This window comes from Rhinoderma darwinii, chromosome 4, assembly GCF_050947455.1.
Source record: "Rhinoderma darwinii isolate aRhiDar2 chromosome 4, aRhiDar2.hap1, whole genome shotgun sequence".
NCBI lineage: Eukaryota > Metazoa > Chordata > Amphibia > Anura > Rhinodermatidae > Rhinoderma > Rhinoderma darwinii.
Window position 1 is genome coordinate 275,042,872 of NC_134690.1, and position 25,158 is coordinate 275,068,029.

Consider the following 25,158-nt stretch of genomic DNA (forward strand, 5'->3'; position numbering starts at 1 on the left):
TAGATAGATAGATAGATAGATAGATAGATAGATAGATAGATAGATAGATAGATAGATAGATAGATAGATAGATAGATAGATAGATAGATAGATAGGTCTGTTATGCTTAACTGTCAGCCCTGAGGTGTGACTGCTCAGCATGACAGACATACTTACACACAGTGAAGGGGTTAAGAGCTGGATTACTAGTTGCTACTTAGATGCGCTGTGGGGTCAGAGAGCAGCTCGTACTGCAGGGGAGCAGCAGACACGCACACCATCTTCTTGCTGTAGCCATTCCTTTCCCTCTGAACAGGTCACGAGGAAGAGGGAAACAGCAAGAAGTGAGCTGATTGGGTGGACAGTACAGTGGGCGGGCCTGGGTCTCGTAAGATGAGTGGATTCATCTATCATTCATTTTCCACCCTCTTGTTACCCCTCCACGCAATGACTCTCTGACAGCTGAGCTGCCACCAATTACTGGGTCTCTTTTGTACCACAGCAGGGACCCAGCAATGTAGAGCAATAATTGCAGCGCTAGTGTCGTGAGGGGGGCCTGCGGTCCCCCCTAGCTATGGGGCCCGGTCGCAGTTGCGACCGCTGCGACCCCTATAGCTACGCCACTGCCTGCAAGGCCTAGTGACTACTCTTTTGAGGATATCATTACTGTGTTAAAAAAAATTATATTGCTCCTACCCTATTTAAAATTGTAAGGTGTTTCCATTTCAACAAAAGGAATCGGTTTCCAGTAGAAAGTATTGTAGTTCACATTGCTGAACTGCACAGACTGTCAGAAAACTGCACCTTTAGAAACAGTTTAGAGTCACTATTAATAGATAGACTTGTATGTGGAATCAGAGCTGAAACGCTTCAGGGGAAATTATTCGTTAAGCAAAACGTAACCTTCACCATATCTCAAGAGGAGACACTGGTTTATGAGGCGGCATCTCTTCATTCAAGAGAAATACAGACATCTTCTAGTAATGTACATACTATAAATGTAAATCTGCTGCCGATTACAGTACAATGTTACATTAAAGTCTGGTCAAAGCAACATGCCAACCTACGGTATAAAAGGGATATTGCTATAGCTGTGGTGGAAATCACAGATGAGAGCAGTGTCATGTTAGAAATGCAATCCGCCACCAATGTAAACGTCAGGGATACTTACAGAGACAAAATTTACCAAGGAACAACCGAGCTTAAAGAGGCTCTGTCACCAGATTTTGCAACCCCTATCTGCTATTGCAGCAGATCGGCGCTGCAATGTAGATTACAGTAACGTTTTTATTTTTAAAAAACGAGCATTTTTGGCCAAGTTATGACCATTTTTGTATTTATGCAAATGAGGCTTGCAAAAGTCCAAGTGGGCATGTTTAAAGTAAAAGTACAAGTGGGCGTGTATTATGGGCGTACATCGGGGCGTTTTTACTACTTTTACTAGCTGGGCGTTCTGACGAGAAGTATCATCCACTTCTCTTCAGAACGCCCAGCTTCTGGCAGTGCAGAAACGATCTATTTGAAACCACTTTATGAGCGATTTTTAGCTTTATGCTAATGAGTTTCTTACTGCCCAAGTGGGCGTGTTTTTACGTTAGACCAAGTGGGCGTTGTACAGAGGAGTGTATGACGCTGACCAATCAGCGTCATGCACTTCTCTCCATTCATTTACACTGCACTAGCGATATAGTTATATCGCTATGTGCAGCTTCATACACACACTATAACATTACTACAGTGTCTTGATAATGAATATACATCACTACCAGCCTGGGCGTGATGTTTATTCAGAATCCTGACACTTCTGAATCTTTTCTGTGAGATTCCAGCAAGGCAAGATGTAACCTGTGATTTCAAACGAGATTACGCTTGCCTTGCTGGAATCTCATAGAAAAGATTCAGAAGTGTCAAGATTCCGAATAAACATCACGTCCAGGCTGGTAGTGATTTATATTCATTATCAGGACACTGTAGTAATGTTATAATATGTGTATGAAGCTGCACATAGCGATATAACTATATCGCTAGTGCAGTGTAAATGAATGGAGAGAAGTGCATGATGCTGATTGGTCAGCGTCATACACTCCTCTGTACAACTCCCACTTGGTCTAAAGTAAAACACGCCTACTTGGGCATTAAGAAACTCATTAGCATAAAGCTAAAAATTACTCATAAAGTGGTTTAAAATAGATAGTTTTTCTAAATAAAAAGCATTACTGTCACCTACATTACAGCGCCGATCTCCTTATATAGGAGACAGGGCACTTATAATGTGGTGACAGAGCCTCTTTAAATACATGAGAAAAGAACATAACAATAGCTGACATTGCTTTACAACCCTGAAGCAACAGTGCCCTCTAGCGACACTAGACAATATTTAAAAATATAACAATACATAAAAATTTCAATACTTACTGTCACGGTTGTGGGGTACAGATATAGCCATCTTTATCTTGACTTTTAACGCATTAAATACACAGTGGAAAGATCCTTTATCTTGACTTTTCCAATGACTTTCCAATGGATTATGTTGTGTGATATCACGCTGCAGCAAGTTATCAAGATAAAGATGGCTACATCCATATGTGGACCTAGGGCCGCCATCAAGGCAGTACTGGTAGTACTCCCGTCAGGGGCCCGGCCACATGGCTGAAGAAAAGGGGCCCGCCGGGCTGTCGTCGCCCCCCTGGATTTTCGGCCCCCCCTTGCAACACTCGCGGGCCCCCCTCCCAATTCTAGTGGCCCCCCCTCACAACGCTTGCGCCCCCCCCATCGCAACCCTCGCGCCCCCCCCTCCCCTGCAGACCTGTTGTAACTTCACAAACTGGACGGGGTAGATGCAGCATGTAAACAGAAGATCCGTGTGGAGATCCCGCCCCCCAGCCAGCTCCTCTACACAGCCGACCGTACCTGCAGGCTGGTGTGTATTTCTCCCCTCTCCATCCTGCTTCCCAATCCTCCCGACCCCACTTGTAGAATATATAAATTATGGTAAAACCTTTTTGGTTTTTTTTTCGTTTTCTTAGTGTTTTTTCCGCGATTTTCGCAATCGCAACAAAAATGGCGGAGTTTTGCCGCGATTATATAAAAATTGTGGCAATACCGCGTGATTTGTTTATTGATTACGAAAATTGCATTAAAAAAAAGAGGATACAAACCATGAAAAAATAGTGCTGTTAGCCTATATTCTCACAGTGCTGTCAAATCACGTTTTTGCTACGATTTATCAAAAATTTTTGACAAAAAAATGGGATTTGTCCGCACTGTGTAACTAGACTAAGGCCTTATTCAGACAGCCGTGTTTGGTCCGTGATATAAGCAGAGTCGTATATTGGCCATACTTCCCATGCCGACCACAATTGAGGGAGCCGGACATAGTTATCAATGCTGCTAGGAGTCCCTGCCTCTCCGCGGGAATACTGCCCCATACTGTAATAATGGTTTCAGTACGGGATCGGGGACAGTATTCCCATGGGAAGGGAGGGACTCCTATGATTATAGATAACTGTGATGCTAGAAACCCGGCTCCCTGAACTGTGGTCGGTCCAGGAAATATGGCCGATACACGATCCGTATATCACATACCGAACATGGACGTCTGAATAAGGCCACTTACTTGTCTCATATTTTTGGTGCGGATTGTGCACTGAAAATTCACTACAAATGACAATGTAAGGCAATATTCAGACCAACGTGTGTGACATCAGCCGTGAAGAACGGCCATTTTTCATGGCCGGTTTGCACCCATGCGGGACCCGTTTTTACAGATCCCTCATAGACTTGAGTCTATTGAGGGATCCGTGAAAATGCACAAAAATAGGACATGTCCTATTTTTTTACAGGCCCTTCACATGGTCCATTAATGCAACGACCATGTGAATAACCTCATAGAAATACATGCAGCCGTGTGACTGCCATTAAAAAAAAACGTCTTTCACACGGACGATTAACACGTTAGTCTGAATAAACCCTAACTCATGTGAATGGGGTTTGTCAAAACCTCATGCACGTGCAGCAAAAAAAAAATCTGCATGGAATTTAGGACGTGCTGCTGATTTATAACCCCTTAACGCAATATCACGTAACTGTACATGATAAGGGTTAGCTATGTATGGGAAGTATAGAGCGAGCTCACGGGCACAGCGGGTGACGACTGTATTACGCAGCTGACACCTCACTGCAACAGGCGTAATCAAAGATAACGTTGATTCCGCCCATTTAACACCTTAAATAACGTGGTCAATTGCGACCGCGGCATTTAAAGTGTTAGAATCAGGGGGGCACCCCCTGAAACAAGAAAATTTGGCAAACATTTAGTGTGGCAGACACTTGGCATACCAGACACGTGGCGTAGCAAACACATGGTGTAGCAGACACTTGGCACAGATGACACTCTCATCTCTGATACTAGATTTCACACTGGAACAAACAATTATTGAATACGGGGTACAGGAAACGGGAGCACGGGATACAGGATACAACTAAGGGACTATTTGCAATAACGAACACGGGCAGACACAGCAACACTCAGGCCAGGGGGAAGAGGGCAGAGTAGGGTGAGTAGGGATTGGATAGGGAGCTTTTTGTAGGTGCGCACGCTTGCCATTTAAGGCCAGGAGCGAGCACACGTGAGCACCCAAGCAGCAGCCAAGGACAGTGCAGTGTGCCGGCGTCTCAGAGAAGGGAGACGCTGACATGAGCTTGTGGGTCTGCGGTCACGGCCATTGGCGGGTAAGTAATGCCCGCGGTCTGCGACCGTGGCCATAACACTTACAAATTATACTAAGCTCTGTAAAGTAATCAACACCGAAGAGGTTAATGTAGCCCACCTGTCACCATTAGTAACGGGTAAGCTCCTGCAATGCACTAATACCTAATCTAGTGTTGAGTTAAAGAAGTATTCTCAGAATCAACAATTATCACCTATCAACAGGATACATGATAATTGTCTGATCGCTGGGGGCCCCACAGCTGGGACCCCCAGCAATCGCGAGAACAGTAGTCCCGAACTCCCCAGTTCCTTCTCACTGCTCAACACAGTGCGGAGGGCATTAAATGGAGCCGTGTTCCAGCATTCGCTCTGCAGCTCCATTCAAGGTCTATGAGGATGACGGAAATAGCCAAGTACAATGCTCCGGTGTTTCTATCAGTCCCTTAGACATTAAATGGGGAAACGGGCGCATGCTTGACCGCCGCTCCACCTCCTCCTCACTGTGGTGTATACAGTGAGGAGGATATGGGGGTTCTGGACCCTGCTTTTTCAATCTGTGGGATTCCAACGCTTAGGTGATAATTGTTGATTCTGGGACACCCCCTTTAAAGGTGTTTTCCCATGACAGACATTTATGACATATTCACAGGATATTCCAATAGAAGCTTGGGAAAGACCCTTCACTCACTATGGGTCGAAACGTTGCCTGTTTGCCGTAAGATGTTTTGACAATAAAACCTTTTTTGAAGACCTGGAGACGTGTGCTGTTGTCCTACTACTTCTCTTGGAATTTGCATTATGCCAGAGTGGGTTTGCCAAGCTTGACAGCATGAAACCGCACAAGAAACTCGGGACTTGTGCTGCTTCAAATCTTTCTACTTTGGCTTAATATCCACAGGATATGTCATAAATGTCAGATAGATGCGGGTCCCACCTCTGGGATCTGCACCTCCAGAAAGGGGGCCCCTAAACCCTGTTCAGCCGCTCTGTGTTGCGGCTGAATGAGGTGAATTCCGACCATGAAAACGGTTATATGGTCGTGAGTTACATAAACAGCGTAGCTCGCTGAACTACGCTGTTTCCGAAACTCCAAAAAAACTGAATGGTAGTTACGGAAACAGCGTAGCTCGCATGCTTTCGTAACTGCCATTCACCACTGAACAGGGTTTAGGGGGCTCTGTTCTTGAGATAGGTACGGGTCCCATAGGTGGGAACTGCATCTATCGGACATTTATGACATATCCTATGGATATGTCATAAATGTTTCTCATGGGAATACACCTTTAACTCCTTAATGACATGGCCAGTTTAAATTTTTTTTCCTCCCCGCCTTCCAAAAGCCATAACTTTTGTATTCTTTCATCGACATAGCCGTATAAGAGCTTGTCTTTTGCGGGACACGTTGTAGTTTTTCATACCTCAATTTAATGTGCCATATAATGTACTGGGAAACTGAAAAAAATATATTTGTGGGGAGAATGAATGGGGGCAAATAATAGCGATTGCAAAATTTTTTGGGGAGTTTTGTTTTTACGGCATTTATAGTGCGGTAGACTATTTGTTTATTTTATTCTACGGGCTGATACTATTACGCCACAAAATTGTTTAGTGTCGCCATATTCTGAGAGCCATAACTTTTTTATTTCTTTGTTGATTTAGCTGTGTATGGCTTATTTTTTTGCAATGCGAGCTGTAGTTGTAATGATAGGGGTAGGGAAACGGACAAGTGAGCCCTAATCTACCCGCCACTCTGTCCCTGCCTACTTGCAACGACCCGCCCTAGGAGACGGGGTACAACTTGGCAGCGGTCCCTACGCTCAGTAAGTGCAAGAGACAAACAGACAAGGGAACACAAAGCAAAGGGAAATGGGGCAGTTGCCCACGGCAACACCGTGAGCAACAAGAGTGGTGAACGAGCCGAGTCAAACCAGGAGTGCACGAGGTACCAAACGCAGAGCAGGAGAGTAGTTAGAAAGCCAGGGTCAGTATGGAGCAGGATCAAATAGTCAGAAGCTGTAGCTGGGCCAGGGAACCACACGAGAAGAATCACAAGCAAAGGAGGAACAGGGAAGGCAGGTATAAATAGACAGAGGGCGGGAGCTAGCTCCGTCTGGCCAGGCTGCGATAGGCTCTCCCACTCCTAAGCCTGCCATCCTGAGTGGTGGAAGCTGGAGTCAGTCTCAGAGACATAGACTCAGGTGCAGACTGATTACCTATGGGCGAATACACAGAAGTTGTGCCTGGCAGATCCTTTACAGTACCCCCCTTTTATGAGGGGCCACCGGACCCTTTCTAAGTGGACCTGGTTTATTGGGGAAACAAAGGTGGAACCTCCTGACCAATACCCCAGCGTGAACATGCCGGGCGGGTACCCAAGTCCTCTCCTCAGGCCCGTATCCTCTCCAATGGACCAGGTACTGGAAGGAGCCTTGGACCATCTTGGTGTCCACAATCTTGGCCACCTCGAATTCCACCCCCTCAGGGGTGAGAACGGGAACAGGAGGTTTCCTCGAGGGAGCCAAGGACGGGGAGCAGCGTTTAAGAAGGGAGGCATGAAACACGTCGTGTATTCGAAAAGATGGGGGCAAGTTCAGTCGGAAGGAGACAGGATTGAGGACTTCAATGACCTTATACGGCCCAATAAACCGGGGAGCAAACTTCTTGGACGGGACCTTAAGGCGCAAGTTCCTAGACGATAACCACACCAGATCCCCGACCATAAACAAGGGGTTAGCAGAACGTCTTCTATCAGCCTGAGTTTTTTGTACGCTCTGGGACGCCTCTAGGTTCTTCTGAACCTGGGCCCAGACTGTGCACAGTTCCCGATGAACGACCTATACCTCGGGATTGTTGGAACAACCAGGTGAGACGGAGGAGAACCGTGGATTAAATCCAAAATTACAGAAAAAGGGGGAGACCCCTGACGAGTTACTGACCCGGTTATTAAGGGAAAATTCGGCAAGGGGAATGAATGAGACCCAATCATATTGACAGTCAGAGATAAAACACCTTAAATATTGTTCTAGAGATTGATTAGTCCTCTCAGTTTGACCATTAGTTTCAGGATGGAAGGCAGAGGAGAAGGACAGATCAATCTCCAACTTTTTACAGAAGGCTCTCCAAAACAATGAAACAAATTGTACCCCTCTGTCCGAAACAATATTGACAGGGACCCCATGGAAATGCAGGATGTGTTTGACAAACAAGGTAGCTAACGTCTTGGCATTGGGTAGTTTCTTGAGGGGCACAAAGTGCCACATCTTACTGAAGCGGTCTACTACCACCCACACCACCGACTTGCCTTGAGATGGAGGCAAATCGGTGATAAAATCCATGGAGATATGGGTCCAAGGTCTCTGGGGAAAGGGCAAAGAACGCAGTAAGCCCGCTGGTCGGGACCTGGGAGTCTTGGACCTAGCACAAACCTCACAAGCGGCGACGTAGGCCTTAACGTCTTTAGGCAACCCAGGCCACCAATAGTTTCTTGCAATGAGGTGTTTGGTACCCAGGACGCCTGGATGACCAGATAGTGCGGAGTCATGATTTTCCCTAAGTACCCTTAGCCGGTATTGCAGGGGAACAAACAGCTTGTCCTCAGGAAGGTTCCCGGGAGCTGAACCTTGATCAGCCGCAATTTCAGAGACTAAATCAGAATCAATAGAAGAAATTATTATACCAGGAGGCAAAATACAAGCAGGATCTTCCTCCGAAGGAGGGCTGGCCATGAAGCTACGCGACAGTGCATCGGCCTTAATATTTTTAGACCCAGCCCTATAGGTAACCAAAAAGTTGAATCTGGTAAAAAATAGCGCCCATCGAGCTTGTCTCGGGTTTAGCCTCCGGGCAGATTCTAGGAAAACCAGATTCTTGTGGTCGGTAAGGACCGTTACCTGGTGCCTAGCCCCCTCCAGGAAGTGGCGCCACTCTTCAAATGCCCATTTAATGACTAAGAGTTCGTGGTTGCCAATATCATAGTTACTATTATAGAAAACTTCCTGGAGAAGTAGGCACAGGGACGGAGATGGGTGAGGGACCTGGTACCCTGGGACAAGACAGCCCCCACTCCCACCTCGGATGGGTCAACTTCCACGATAAATGGCTCCATTTGATTGGGCTGAACCAGCACCGGAGGCCGAGATAAAGCACTTCTTAAGGACCTCAAAAGCCTGGACAGCCTCAGGGGGCCAGTGGAGGAGATCAGCACCTTTGCGAGTGAGGTCCGTAAGAGGCTTAGAGATGACCGAGAAGTTAGCAATAAATCTCCTGTAATAATTAGCGAACCCCAAGAAACACTGTAACGCCTTCAGGGAGGCAGGTTGGACCCATTCCGCCACAGCCTGGACCTTGGCGGGGTCCATGCGGAATTCATGAGGAGTGAGGATTTGACCCAAAAATGGTATCTCCTGTACCCTAAACACACATTTTTCGGTTTTCGCAAACAGTTTGTTTTCCCGAAGGACCTGGAGCACCTTCCTGACATGCTCAATGTGGGAGGACCAGTCCTTGGAAAACACCAGTATGTCATCAAGGTACACTACAAGAAATACCCCCAGGTAATCTCTTAAAATCTCATTTATGAAATTCTGGAAGACCGCAGGAGCATTACACAATCCAAAGGGCATGACGAGGTATTCGAAATGACCTTCGGGCGTGTTAAACGCAGTCTTCCACTCATCCCCCTCTTTGATGCGGATAAGGTTATACGCCCCCCGTAGATCAAACTTAGAGAGCCATTGGGCCCCCTGAACCTGATTAAAGAGATCAGGAATCAAAGGAAGGGGATACTGGTTCCTTACAGTGACCTTATTCAAGTTACGGTAGTCAATGCATGGCCTAAGACCACCATCCTTCTTCCCTACGAAGAAGAAGCCAGCACCTACCGGAGAAGTAGAGGGGCGAATGTAACCCTTGGCCAGGCATCCCTGGATATACTCTCTCATGGCTTCACGTTCGGGACAAGAAAGATTAAATATCATACCCTTAGGGAGCTTAGCTCCTGGTACCAATTTGATAGCGCAATCGTATTCTCTATGAGGAGGTAACACTTCGGAGGCCTCCTTAGAGAAAACATCAGCGAAGTCCTGAACAAACTCAGGTAGCGTGTTCACCTCCTCAGGGGGAGAAATAGAATTAACAGAAAAACATGACGTCAAGCATTCATTACCCCATTTGGTAAGCTCCCCAGTATTCCAGTCAAACGTGGGATTATGCAACTGCAACCAGGGAAGGCCTAAAACCAAATCGGACGATAATCCCTGCATCAACAGTACAGAGCACTGCTCCAAATGCATGCAGCCAACAAGGAGTTCAAAAACAGGGGTATGCTGTGTAAAATAACCATTAGCAAGAGGAGTGGAGTCGATACCCACTACCGGGACAGGTTTAGGCAAATCAATCAAAGGCATAGCTAGAGACATAGCAAATTCCACAGACATGATATTAGCAGAAGACCCTGAATCCACGAAGGCACTGCCGGTAGCAGACCTACCACCAAAAGAGACCTGAAAGGGAAGCAAGATTTTATTACGTTTCATATTTACGGGAAATACCTGTGCGCCCAAGTGACCTCCCCGATGATCACTTAGGCGCTGAAGTTTTCCGGCTGCTTATTCTTGCGCCTAGGACAGTTGTTCACTTGATGCTTGTCATCCCCACAGTAGAAGCAGAGACCATTCTTCCTGCGGAACTCTCTACGTTGTCGGGGGGACACGGAGGCCCCGAGTTGCATAGGTACCTCCGAGTCTTCCGTGGAAGAGCGAAGCAACGGGACCTCGGGAGGCATCATGGGGGAGTCAGAGGGGAAAACACAAAAACGTTCAAGTTGTCGTTCCCTGAGACGTCGGTCAAGTCGTACCGCTAAAGCCATAACCTGGTCAAGGGAGTCAGAAGAGGGATAGCTAACTAGCAGGTCTTTCAGGGCGTTCGACAGATCCAACCTAAACTGGCACCTTAAGGCAGGGTCATTCCACCGAGAAGCTACGCACCACTTCCTAAAGTCAGAACAATACTCCTCAACAGGTCTCTTACCCTGACGTAAGGTCACCAGCTGACTCTCAGCAAAGGTAGTCCTGTCAGTCTCGTCATAAATGAGTCCGAGAGCAGAAAAGAAACGATCAACGGAGGAAAGTTCAGGGGCGTCTTGGGGCCCTTCCTGGAGCCGGGACATAATAATACCCACCCGCCCGCTCTCAGAACCTGAGGAGTGAGGCTTTAAGCGAAAGTAGAGCCTACAACTCTCCCGAAAGGAGAGAAAAGTCCTCCGGTCCCCTGAGAACCGGTCAGGCAACTTGAGGTGGGGTTCAAGAGGTGAGGTGAGGGGCACTACCATGGTAGCATCAGGCTGGTTGACCCTCTGAGCCAGGGCCTGGACCTGTAGGGAGAGACCCTGCATTTGCTGGGCCAGGGTCTCAAGGGGGTCCATAGTAGTGTCAGGGACCAGGGTAGACTAGGTATATGGGCTTGTGATTATGTAATGATAGGGGTAGGGAAACGGACAAGTGAGCCCTAATCTACCCGCCACTCTGTCCCTGCCTACTTGCAACGACCCGCCCTAGGCGACGGGGTACAACTGGGCGGCGGTCCCTACGCTCAGTAAGTGCAAGAGACAAACAGACAAGGGAACACAAAGCAAAGGGAAATGGGGCAGTTGCCCACGGCAACACCGTGAGCAACAAGAGTGGTGAACGAACCGAGTCAAACCAGGAGTGCACGAGGTACCAAACGCAGAGCAGGAGAGTAGTCAGAAAGCCAGGGTCAGTATGGAGCAGGATCAAATAGTCAGAAGCTGTAGCTGGGCCAGGAAACCACACGAGAAGAATCACAAGCAAAGGAGGAACAGGGAAGGCAGGTATAAATAGACAGAGGGCGGGAGCTAGCTCCGTCTGGCCAGGCTGCGATAGGCTCTCCCACTCCTAAGCCTGCCATCCTGAGTGGTGGAAGCTGGAGTCAGTCTCAGAGACATAGACTCAGGTGCAGACTGATTACCTATGGGCGTATACACAGAAGTTGTGCCTGGCAGATCCTTTACAGTAGTTTTCATTAGTATCATTTTGGGGTACATGCGACTTTTTGATCACTTTTTATTCCATGTTTTTGGGGAACTAAAGTGACCAAAAAACAACATTTTGGGCAGTTGTTTTTTTACAGTGTTTACCAAGCAGGTTAAATGCTAAATTGTAAGGGTATGTTCACACGAGGTCATTACGTCCGTAATTGACGGACGTATTTTGGCCGCAAGTGCCGGACCGAACACAGTGCAGGGAGCCGGGCTCCTAGCATCATAGTTATTTACGACGCTAGGATTCCCTGCCTCGCTGCCGGACAACTGTCCCGTACTGTAATCATGTTTTCAGTACGAGACAGTTGTCCGGCAGCGAGGCAGGGACTCCTAGCGTCGTACATACCTATGATGCTAAGAGCCCGGCTCCCTGCACTGCACGTAATGACCTCGTGTGAACATACCCTAATAGTTCTGACTTTTATGGACGCAGGTTTTTTTTTTTTAAAAACTATTAATATTTTTTTTTAGTACATTATAAGAACACTATATTTAACTGTTTTAAAACATTTTTTAGAAAGTTTTCATTTTTTTTAGACATCTCCCTAGGGGACATGGCAACCACTGGCCGATGGCACATCAGGGGGGACGTTTGTCCGTGGCATCTAATGGGTTAAACGGGCGGAATCAAAGTGGTCATTGATTCTGCCCATTGCAGTGTATTATACAGCCGACAGCTGCTAAGTATTTCAGCGCGCCCAGCCTGTGAGCTTGTTCCATACTTCCCCCACGTGGCATGTAGTGGAGGGGTTAAGGTCGCAGCGGTGGGGCCTCTAGTAATTATACATTTATCACTTTTTCTGTAGATAGGTGATACATGTCATTTGTGGGAAAACTCCTTTAATAATTAGAGATGGAGCTGAAAAATGCATGATACAAGCAACGTTGTAAGCGTACAATACTTTATTCAAGGACACATACAATCGCTTAGACTGAAAATTCACAAAAATAATAGGGAAAAATTAAATCTAGTTGTAGAAATTGCCTGCTATCCTGTGCTGGCCATAGACAGGTGATACCTGCGTTGGGGAAACAATCGTTGTGTCACGTTGGGTACGTGGACCCACTGGGCCGTACCGCCTTGACGGTATGGCAGCTGGCCAACAGGACGCAGGTCACAGTCTATAGTTCGTAAAGTGTACGTGTGGCAGCTCGAACAGTAGCAAGACAGGCTCGGCTGGGACTAGGCAGCAGGCAGACATCAGGCCTGGTGTAGCAGGACAGGCATAGTATACAGCGCAGCACGACTACAGCTCAGCACGCCACTTGACCAGGATAGCACGGGATACAGGATACAGGTACATGAACGGGGAACACTGGGAACTGGAAAACACTAGGAGACCGTTTGCTTAGGCAAACTTTGGGTACAACAACAACAACACTCAGGCATTTCAGGAAGGGGCTCGGCCCTTCTTATAGTCCAGGGTGCTGATAGGCTAATTTACTACTAATTTCAGGTGCGAGTGTGCTCGAGCACACCCTACGGTTCCCGGCCGGGAGAAGCGGAAGTGAACGTTGGCGTCTCCTGAGGAGGAGATGGGGACCAGCTCTCACAGTTCCATGGCTGCGGGCATCAGGAGGTGAGTGAGCCTGACGGCCCGCAGCCATGGGAATGACACGTTGTCTCTTCTTATCTAGAGTTGAAATTCAGTCTGTTTGTGCCTTGTTTCTCCCAAGGAACATTGGAGATGATTGGCCAGTCCCTAGAGACATTAGATTGTTGATGTATCCAATTAAAATGCTAATGCTACACTATCTGTCCAAAAGTATGTGGACACCTGACCATCACACCTATATGAGCTTGTTGGAAACCCCATTTACAAAACCATGTGTGTTAATATGGAGTTGGGCCCCTTATTCAGCTATAACAGCCTCCACCCTTTTTGGAATGCTTTGCACAAGATTTAGGATACACTTATCTCAAATCTCTTTTTATGCTATAGCATTAACATTACCCTTCACTGGAAAAAAGGGGCTTAGCCCAAACCCTGAAAAAACAGCCTCAGACCCTTATCACTCCTCCACTAAATTTTACAGTAGACACTATGTATTCCGGTAGGAAGCGTTCTTCTGGCAACCGCCAAACAGAGATTCGTCCATCAGACTGCCAGATAGAGAAACATGATTCATCACTCCAGAGAACACATTTCTACTGCTCCAGAGCCCAGTGGCGGCGTGGTTTACAACACACTACACACTACTTCACAATAATAGCACTAAGGACTCATTCAAACGAGCGGGTTCCTCGTCCGTGTGCTGTCCGTTGAAATAACTGACAGCACATGGACCCATGCTTTTCAATGGGGTTATTGAGACATGCGTGAGTCTTCATGCAGCGAGTGTCCGTTGTGTGAAACTCACTGCATGTCCTATATTGGTGCGTTTTTATGGCCATTGAAAAACACGGTGCGTGAAAAACACAGACAGCACATGAACGACATCCGTGTGCTGTTCGTGTTTCACGCATCAGTTGCTAAGAAATGCAGAGAAATAAAATAAACAGAAGGAAGTGCTTACACGGACGTGAAAAATGCATGCACACTGACTTGCGGAAAAGGTGGCATCCTATGACAGTGCTAAATTTAAATCCCTGGGCTCTTCAGTATGACTCATACTACTACCAATGTTTGTCTATGGAGATTGCATGGCTGTGTGCTTCAATTTATGCACCTGTTTGCAATGGGTGTGGCCGAAATACGGGAATTCAATAATTAGAAGGGAGATCCACTTATATTTGGACATATTGTGTATTTTATATAAATCTTTTAGTGAAGGTTAACTACCAATTTCTTATTTGTCTCAGAATACTCGTAACATTCTAATGCCATCCTTGGCTAATGTTAAGTTCTAGTTTCCAATGTACTTACACTGCCACAGATTGTGTATAAAATATTTTGACAGTTTTTCTTCTTTTTTTCTTCACAGGAAATCGTTAAAGACCCTGAATTTATTTTAGGTGATGCTTCAAGAACAGATGTCTGTCAAGGAGACCTTGGTAAGGTTGGCACTTACAGTACTGTTGATTTATTTCAGTAAAATTTAAAGTTGTCATCTTATGTATTAAAAAAGGGAATATGACATTTCAGACTATTTATTTTTTTTAATACGTATAAGTATTTTCATGTGTGAATAGTTTAATAGCACTAATAATAAAATTCTCCAGTAAATATGCTATACAATATATCAATATGTTGAATAATGCACAGTTTGTATATCCAAACTAAATAAAAGTCAATACTTTCCACATGTATATAGGCTTGTTTTAATTATATAAATTTAGAACATAACGTTAGTTTGCCAGTAAACCCCTAAAAAGGTGCATTTAATTATTCTTATTCTTATTCTTCCATCATACTATACAATATGGACTATGACATGGTAAAATGTACAAATGCAGAAGTAGGAAAGAAAGTACTACAAAATAAATTTTCAGTTTAAAGGAATTGAGGTTAGAGGCAAGGTGTAGTGCAAACTGTATGTAGGATCAGTCAAGGTGATATTGACTGCTATGGTAAATAATATGCTTGTCTGGAAAAATTATCAGTGGCCCATGGTAGGTAATTCCAAATAAGACTATAAGCTTGGGAAATGTTTCGGAGGGGGTAGATTTTGAGGAGGAGATAAGAGGAGTGCAGAATGTCCAGTGCAGAGCAGACTTTGCTTTTGGGTTGGTACTGTATCTGGACATTAATGAAGAGATAATGGAGGAACCAGGTTGAAAAGTGCTTTGCAGTTAGGATACTTTTACACAGCGCTCGTTTGCTCCTTTCATGAGGAGCTATGTATGGGGACGAGTGCTCATTACTACGATCGGCCGACCATATACTGTATATTATTATCATGTGGACGCCACATCTCCCTGTTTACACAGGGAGATTGTGCTGTCGACAACGATAATATTTTGGCCACTTAAAACGATATAATCAGCTCGTTCATCAGCTGATTGTTGCCCTATTTACACAGGGCATTTATCGGGAACGAGCGATAATTTGCTCCTTGTGAGAGGAGCAAACGAGCTCCGATGAACAAGCTATCTCATTGATCGGTGCTGTAACAGTACCCTTCGTGTAAGTATTGTGAATTGTAGTTGCTGCAAGATTGGAGGCCAGTGGAATGTATGAAAACTAATAGGGTTTTGAGGAATGATGGTTGAGTCATGTAAAAGATGGATTAGTTGATTGAGACTAGTTTGCTTGATAGGTCAGTCTGCAGCTGTAAAGGAGAATGTTCCAGTAGTCCAGCCCGCATTTCATGAGGGCATGCATGAGCAATTCAGTTGTGTTATGGGTAAAAGCAATTTTTCTTATAAAAAGCAAACCTAGAATGTTGCCAACAAAGAAACAAAGAGGAAGAGACTGAAGCACTCCAAACGTGCAACGTTTTGGCCAATTGTGTGAATAAAGATTCACTTCTTCTGGTATTTGAAGTGCAGCCGTCTCTTCCTTTTTGTCGGAAACTATACATGTCTAAGGAACCAGTACATTAAGGATGCAGTCATATGTGGCATAAAAATATGACACAGTAATTCCGCCATGGAATTACTTTTGCAGATTTAGTAGCAAAGTTCCAGCGCATTTGTGTTGCATATTTCAGTTCAGAATTTTAAGTCGCATTGAAGTCTCTGATGAAATTCTGCATCCAAAATCCGCAACACATACAGAAAATTCTGCGTAAAATATTTACACAACGGCTAAATTCTGCACGGAAATGTGCAGATTTTGTTTTCACCTATAGGAATACATGGTGTAAATTTCTGTGGTTTTTTATTCTACGGAAAACTATGCCACGTGTGACTGTATCCTAATGGCTGTGCACCCTTTTATCTTTTAGTGCAGGGGTTGGGGAACGTCCGGCCCGTGGGCCGTGTAAGGCCCGCGGGATCATTTGATCTGGCCCAACATGACTCTGACCACTGCCGTGAGTCTGCCTTACTCACTCACATTTAGGAGCAGGAGAAGGGTGGACGAAGCCAAGTATGGCGGCGGCAGCGGCGGTCTGAGTGAAGTCGGTGCGTGCCGGCTCAATAGTGGACCAGTCCGGTCACCTGACCTGAGTCAGTGATGTGAGGTCAGGTGACCGGACTTGTCCACTCCCGGGCCGGCACAAACCAGTTATCTGACTTCACGTCAGTGACGTGAGGTCGGGTAACTGGACTGGTCCACTCCTGTCACAGAACGCCCCGACCTCACTCTGATCGCCGCTGCCAACATGTCATTCCCTCCTTGTCTCTGTCCGCTCTACTCACTCACATTTAGGATCAGGAGAAGGGCGGATGGAGCCAAGTATGGCGGCGGCGGTCTGAGTGAGGTTGGTGTGTGCCGGCCCAAGAGTGGACCAGTCCGGTCACCTGACCTGAGTAAGTGATGTGAGGTCAGGTGACCGGACTGGTCCACTCCCGTCACAGCACGCCCCAACCTCACTCTGACCACTGCTGCCGCCGCGTCATTCAATCCTTGGCTCCGTCCGCCCGCCCTACTTACTCAAAGTGAGGTCCAGTTGACTTAAAGGGGCTTTTTTCATCAAGAACATTTATGATATATCCACAGGATATGTCATAAATGTCCGATAGATGCGGGTCCCACCTCTGGGACCCAGATCTATCTATAGAATGGGGCTCCTAAACCCCATTCTACCTCTTAGTGTTGTGGCTGAAGCTTGTGATTTCCAACCATGAAGAATAAAACAGCGTAGCTTGCTGAGCTACGCTGTTTCCGTAAGTCCCATAGAATTGAATAGTACTTACGGAAACAGTGTAACTCGCATGCTAAGCTGCTTCTGTAACTTCCATTCACTACTATGGTAGTTATGGAAATAGCGCAGCTCAGCGAGCTATGCTGTTTTCCTTTTCATGGTTGAAAATCTGCCGGAACACAGAGAGGTAGAACGGGGTTTAGGGGGGCCCCATTCTAGAGATAGGTGCGGGTCCCACCTACACCGTGTTCCAAATTATTATGCACATTGGATTTAAGTGTCATAAACATTGAATTATTAGTTTTTCAATTAAACTCATGGATGGTATTGTGTCTTAGGGCTCTTTTGATCATTGTAATCAATCTCAGACACCTGTGATAATTAGTTTGCCAGGTGTGCCCAACCAAAGGAAAACTACTTAAGAAGGACGTTCCACATTATTAAGCAGGCCACAGGTTTCAAGCAATATGGGAAAGAAAAAGGATCTCTCTGCTGCCAAAAAGTGTGAAATAGTGCAATACCTTGGACAAGGTATGAAAACATTGGATATTTCAAGAAAACTTAAGTGTGATCATCGTACTGTGAAAAGATTTGTGGCTGATTCAGAGCACAGACGGGTTTGTTCAGATAAAGGAATAATGAGGAAGGTTTCTGCCAGACAAATTAATAGAATTAGGAGAGCAGCTGCTAAAATGCCATTGCAAAGCAGCAAACAGGTATTTGAAGCCACTGGTGCCTCTGGAGTCCCGCGAACCTCAAGGTGTAGGATCCTCCAGAGGTTTGCAAGTGTGCATAAAGCTATTATTCGGCCACCCCTAAACAATTCTCACAAACAGAAACGGTTGCAGTGGGCTCAGAAATACATGAAGACTCATTTTCAAACCGTGTTGTTTACTGATGAGTGCCGTGCAACCCTGGATGGTCCAGATGGATTGAGTAGTGGATGGTTGGTGAATGGCCACTATGTCCCAAAAAGGCTGCGATGTCAGGAAGGAGGTGGCGGAGTCATGTTTTGGGCTGGAATCATGGGGAGAGAGCTGGTAGGCCCCTTTAGGGTCCCCGACGGTGTGGAAATGACCTCTGCAAAGTACGTAGAGTTTATGACTGACCGCTTTCTTCCGTGGTACAAAAAGAAGAACTGTGCCTTCCGTAGCAAACTTATCTTCATGCATGACAATGCACTATCTCATGCTGCAAAGAATACCTCTGTGTCATTGGCTGCTATGGGCATAAAAGGAGAGAAACTCATGGTGTGGCCCCCATGTTCCCCTGACCTCAACCCTATTGAGAACCTTTGGAGCATCCTCAAGCAAAATATCTATGAGGGTGGGAGGCAGTTCACATCAAAACAGAAGCTCTGGGAGCCTATTCTGACATCCTGCAAAGATATTCAAGCAGAAACTGTCCAAATACTCACAAATTCAATGGATGCAAGAATTGTGAAGGTGGTATCAAAGAAGGGGTCCTATGTTAACATGTAACTTGGCCTGTTAAGTTTTTTTTTTGATTGAAAGAGCTTTTGATTTCTGTAAATATGACCTCCTGATGCTGCAAATTCAACAAATTACCATTTTAGTTCTCTTTACAACCTTTAAAATGTTTTGATCTCTGTTGTGCATAATAATTTGAAACAGTGCATTTTGAGTTTTTTTACTTCTAAAAAAAATCTATTATCATTAGAAGATTTGTTCAATAAAATTCGCATTATACTCCAACGGTTGATGGCTTGAAGATTATACTGACTGTCATTTGCATCGACTATTTAGGAAAATCCACGGAAAATAACATTTGTATAATAATTTGGAATGCGGTGTAGATTAGAATTAGCGACAATTTACATGCAATAGGCTCTTCCTGAAGCATCTTAAGCTAGTCTAAACCTGGAGAGAGGACAGACCAAAAAGTGCTATTAGGTGCACTTAAGCGTGGCATACTTGCTTTGTATTTTACAAAACTTTACAATATATGCCTATGGGAAAAAAATATTCTGCAACGCAAGAATTAGCGAAATCTGTCTGAGTTGAGAAATATTTTTCCTATAGGCACTCATACAGGGCAAATACGCCACATGTGAGTTAACCCTTCAATAGACATGTAATGTTGTAATAATAAGTTTGGTCATTAGGTGGCGCTTTAACACATCAAATTAATACAGTTTTGGCAGGAAGGCTGCAGTATTGTGTTGCAATATTATTATGGGAAAAGGTCACTTTTTTAGATTGAAATCTACCCCTACCTTTACCCATCCCTTGGTTGAGGCTTGAGCTTGATGGGCATGTGTCGTTTTTTTTAACCGTACTATGTAATTTTGTAACTATGTTATTCAAAACTAAGGTACTGGTGTAGTTTTAAATTCTTCCAGCTGTACATAAGCAATTTACATTTCTGCGTGGGCAAGTCAGAGCCAGACTAGTGCTCTTTAGCTCATGTAACATTGCAATTTCCTAGTGTATCATCATCTTGAAGAGGCGCAGCACATATTATACGTAGTGCCAATAAAATTGTAACTAAATTTCAAGATGCAGTACACCATACACAAGTGTTTGTATTTCAACATTTTAGGTTGACAACCATCCTGTTTTTTCAGTGGCATTTCTGCCAGCAACTATGAGCACACGTGGCAGCTGGCCCAGTTTTGTCCTCTAGCAGCCTTCACTGACCATTTGTGCACACAGCATACACTTTGTTATTTGGACCTTGTCCACATGTGGATTAGATGTTTTGCAAGCATTCTCATTGCTATGGTATCTGAATTTTTTTTTTATCTAGTTTGCAGCTGTTCATTGAAAAGATTAAGAACTGGCGCCTCCTTCCACACAATACTTGGCACATTGCCCTTGTGTCAATAATAATATATTACACATATTATGTAATATATTGTACAAAGACACCTTCTGCTGCTGCATATATAAACCTAAGCATGTATTCACTGCAGTCCATCCTTCTGAATAACATAAACTAGGCTTCTGAACAAGGGTCATGGAAGATATTGGGGTATTTTATTAACACTGGCGATTCATACGTCAGTCTTAGGCCTTATTTACACAAACGCTGCGCATCTCGGACGTGAAAACCTGCATCCGTGCTCAGCGCTGCGGGATGCGATGTCTCGCATCCCCCATAGTTGAGAGTCTATGGAGTGATACGTGAAAAGATAGGACATGTCCTATTTTCCCACGGACCCTTCACTCGGTCCGTTGAAACAATGGCTGTGTGAACGGCCACATTGAATTACATAGGTCTGTGGGACGGCCACTGTTTCAACGGCTGTCCCACGGACGTTTAACACGTTCGTGTGAATAAGGCCTTAAAAAGAAGTTAGCTGGAGTAAGATGTGCAAAATTTATTAGGAGGTGCACACGTAATAATTTTGGTGCATCTTGGGCGGTCCATGCATCACAAACTAAAATCTGTGCAAGCTGTGAGCTGGCTTAGATTTAGTAGTGAGCTGACATAAATTATCGTTAATTAGTCAGTTCATGGGTATCCCAACCCCCTCGTGCAAAGTTTTTCTCACTTTCTTTTAAAAACAGTTGAAAAAAGGGGTGCAACAAAATTGTAGACATTTTTCTGTCAGAAAATGGTGCAAATCGCATAAAAAAATAGGCTCATAGTGATGTGGATGCACAGCTTTAATCCACACCAGTTTTTGCAGGAGCAGACGCTAATAGTGAAGGGCCCCTGTACAAGAAGATTGTATGGGCAGCATTGCCTTTATTGGCAGCAAAGCTAGACAAAGATACATTTAAACATACACATACATACCACACACACACCGCTCACACACAGAAGACATGTAACTCACATGCCACTCACAGACATACCTCCCAACTTTTGAATTCGGCAAAGAGGGACATTTTAAGCCACGCCCCTAATCACGCCCAATATCCGGCATAAACACATCAAATCACATCCAGATCCTTCTGCAAATAACACGCGCACATTCTCACTGCGGATCTCTAGACTGTCTTGATATCACAGATATTATGGATCAGGTTATATCGTCTTTGTGTTACTTTTCCTATCTTGGTTGTAACATTTTCTCATCACGGCAGCAGCTGAAGGACAAACCAAAAGGCTGAGAACAATGAAAGTCAAGAGGGAGACCCTGTGGTGGATGACTTTTCAATTGACAGGTAGCAGAGTTACATGATGGGGATTTTTTCTTCCAGTTGTGTAACTCTGCTACCGGTCAATGGAAAAATCATCCACCAGAGCCCCCCTGTAGAGCGTTCCACACACAGCCCCCCTGTAGATAGTGCCACACACAGCCCTCCTGTAGATAGCTCAAGATCATGCCTTAGCTATTTTCGACCAGTGCGGTAGCACAGGGCGCCAGCCGCCACACTGCAAGAGGTGCGCCAGCAAGTGTGTGTATCCCCGCGCCGTTGCAACTACCAGCAGGGATACACATACTAACTGCAGTTGCCTTTCCACCCGTGCGCTTCTTCACTTAGTGGCCGTCGCTGCCGCTGTAGCAGCCATAGCGGCTGCTAGCGGTGACACCGGGCATGAGGGTGGTGGCGCCGCTAGCAGCTGCTGCGGCTGCTATAGCGGTAGCGATGGCACTATAGCAGAGCAGCGAGGTACCTCCCTGCTCTGCTGTCTACGAGCTCCCTGAAGGAGCGGAATCCCCGTGTGGCCAGGGATTCCGCTCCTGGAGCGCTGCTTGATGTTTCTGTCCATATATGGACAGTGACATCAGGGGAAAATCCTGAAGCGGAATCCCCGGTCACAGCGTTGCAGGCGCTATGACCGGGGAATCCACTCCAGGAGAAGCCAATGACGTCATGGACACAGACGACAGGAGCTTCTCCTGGAGTGGAATCGACGGTCATAGCGTCTGCAACGCTGTGACCGGGGATTCCGCTTCAGGAGTTTTCCTTGATGTCACTGTCCATATATGGACAGAAACATCAAGCAGCACTCCAGGAGCGGAATCCCCGGCCACACGGGGATTCCGCTTCTTCAGGGAGCTACAGTGGCGCTATCTTTACTGGAAGGGGGGGGTTTGCTATCTACAGGGAGGCTGTGGGCTGTGTGGCACTACCTACAAAAAAGGACAACTGTGCAGGAGCACACAAAATACCCAGCTTTCCCGGGTATCAAAAAAAAGTGTGGAAATAAACTAAGATATAACTTTTATTTAATGTAGCTAAAAGGATTAATCCTTTACTCAGACTAAATAAAAGTTATATCTTAGTTTATTTCCACACATTTATTTGATAGCTGGGAAAGCTGGGTATTTTGTGTGGTCATGCACAGTTGTCCTTTTTTGAATGTCTATTGCCCGCCAGCTATCAGGGTCATTTCATAGTCCTTGCACTACCTACAAGGGGGCTGAGGGCAGTGTGGCACTACCTACCAGGGGGCTGTGGGTTGTGTGGCTCTACCAACCAGGGGGCTGTGGGCTGTGTGGCACTACCAACCAGGGGGCTGTGTGGCACTACCAACCAGGGGGCTGTGGGGTACTACCAACAAGTGGGCTGTGTGGCACTACCAACCAGGGGGCTGTGGGACACTACCAACCAGGGGGCTGTGGGGCACTACCAACCAGGGGGCTGTGCGGCACTCCCTACAGGGTCTGTGCGGCACTCCCTATAGGGGGCTGTGCGGCACTCCCTACAGGGGGCTGTGTGGCGCTCCCTACAGGTGGCTGTGTGGCGCTATCTACAAGGGGGCTGTGTGGCGGTATATACAAGGGGGCTGTGTGGCGCTATCTACAAGGGGGCTGTGTGGCGCTATCTACAAGGGGGCTGTCTGGCGCTACCTACAAGGGGGCTGTGTGGCGCTACCCACAAGGGGGCTGTGTGGTGCTCCCTCCAAGGGGCTGTGTGGTGCTACGAGTGGAGTGCTTGTTCTTAGCCGGGAACCAGTGACAGCGACCGTGACAAAGGCCGAGGTTCGGCCGAAACGTCTTTACCAAGTCGCTTTCTACCTCAACTTTACCAACTTTTGTTGCAATAAAACTTAAAGAGGCTCTGTCACCAGATTTTGCAACCCCTATCTGCTATTGCAGCAGATAGGCGCTGCAATGTAGATTACAGTAACGTTTTTATTTTTAAAAAACGAGCATTTTTGGCCAAGTTATGACCATTTTTGTATTTATGCAAATGAGGCTTGCAAAAGTACAACTGGGCGTGTTGAAAAGTAAAAGTACAACTGGGCGTGTATTATGTGTGTACATCGGGGCGTGTTTACTACTTTTACTAGCTGGGCTTTCTGACGAGAAGTATCATCCACTTCTCTTCAGAACGCCCAGCTTCTGGCAGTGCAGACACAGCCGTGTTCTCGAGAGATCACGCTGTGACGTCACTTCCCCAGGTCCTGCATCGTGTCAGACGAGCGAGGACACATCGGCACCAGAGGCTACAGATGATTCTGCAGCAGCATCGGCGTTTGCAGGTAAATCGATGTAGCTACTTACCTGCAAACGCTGATGCTGCTACAGAATCAACTGTAGCCTCTGGTGCCGATGTGGCCGACACGATGCAGGACCTGTGAGTGACGTCACAGATCTGCACTGCCAGAAGCTGGGCGTTCTGAAGAGAAGTGGATGATACTTCTCATCAGAACGCCCAGCTAGTAAAAGTAGTAAACACGCCCCGATGTACGCACATAATACACGCCCAGTTGTACTTTTACTTTTCAACACGCCCAGTTGTACTTTTGCAAGCCTCATTTGCATAAATACAAAAATGGTCATAACTTGGCCAAAAATGCTCGTTTTTTAAAAATAAAAACGTTACTGTAATCTACATTGCAGCGCCTATCTGCTGCAATAGCAAATAGGGGTTGCAAAATCTGGTGACAGAGCCTCTTTAAATTTGTTTGCATCTGGATCTTTTGCGTACCTCTGTGTGTGCTAGGGTTATATATTTCCAATATTGTGGGATTCTCGTCCCTACCTTACTAGCACCACGCCAATAGACTGAGGAGTGCATCCCAATATCTATTTTTTATGGAAATCACGGAGACAGCCGAATGCAGCTCATGCTTGACCGCAGTTCCATTCAAGCTTCTCCTGGTTTCCTCCCACACCTCAAAAACATACTGATAGGGAACTTAGATTGTGAGCCCCAATGGGGACAGTAAGTGTGGACCTTTTTACAGTGCTGCGGAATATGTTGACACTGTGTAAGTAATAGAAATAAATAAATAAGGAGTATCAGGGGGTTCAGATGAGGGTCGGTGAGGAACCCAGCAGTGGATAGGTGATAACTGTCGATTATGGGACAACTCCTTTAATGAAGAAAAATTAGGCCTTGGTATCACAGTTTCTGTTTTTACAGGATTCATGACAGATATAATCTGTTATGATTCATCATGATCCGTGCCGTTGTACAGGGGCCCAGTAGTCAGGGGGGCCCACTGCCATCTTAAAAGCAGCTTCCTACTATCTCTTAGATGCCATGTTAGTGATGGAGCTAATTATAATCACTCACAATTAATTGTGCACTGTTAGACATAAACGAGTTACTTTATGATACGCAAGGGGTCCATAAACGCTACTGCCCTGCCTAAGGTATTGATTCTTACTTGTCTGTGTTCGGTTCTGCTGATATCAGATCAAAGAACTTTATTGTGAATCAGAAGTTTTTTTGTGTATTCCTGTGCTGTGTTACCGGATTTTTATTGTATATTATATTGTATTAATTTTGTGGTAATTTACATTAATAATTTTACTTGGTGATTAATTAAAAAAGAAAATTATAATAAA

General features: G+C 45.7%; 1 protein-coding gene across 1 annotated transcript in view; it reads left to right on the plus strand.

Annotated features, from left to right (window-relative positions):
* The window catches only part of CAPN9 (calpain 9), a 163,028-nt gene that overhangs the window by 79,049 nt on the left and 58,821 nt on the right, over positions 1-25,158 (plus strand). Inside the window, exon 5 of the mRNA XM_075863727.1 lies at positions 14,673-14,742. Within this exon, the coding sequence (XP_075719842.1) occupies positions 14,673-14,742 (70 nt within the window). The remainder of the gene's footprint in view (positions 1-14,672; positions 14,743-25,158) is intronic.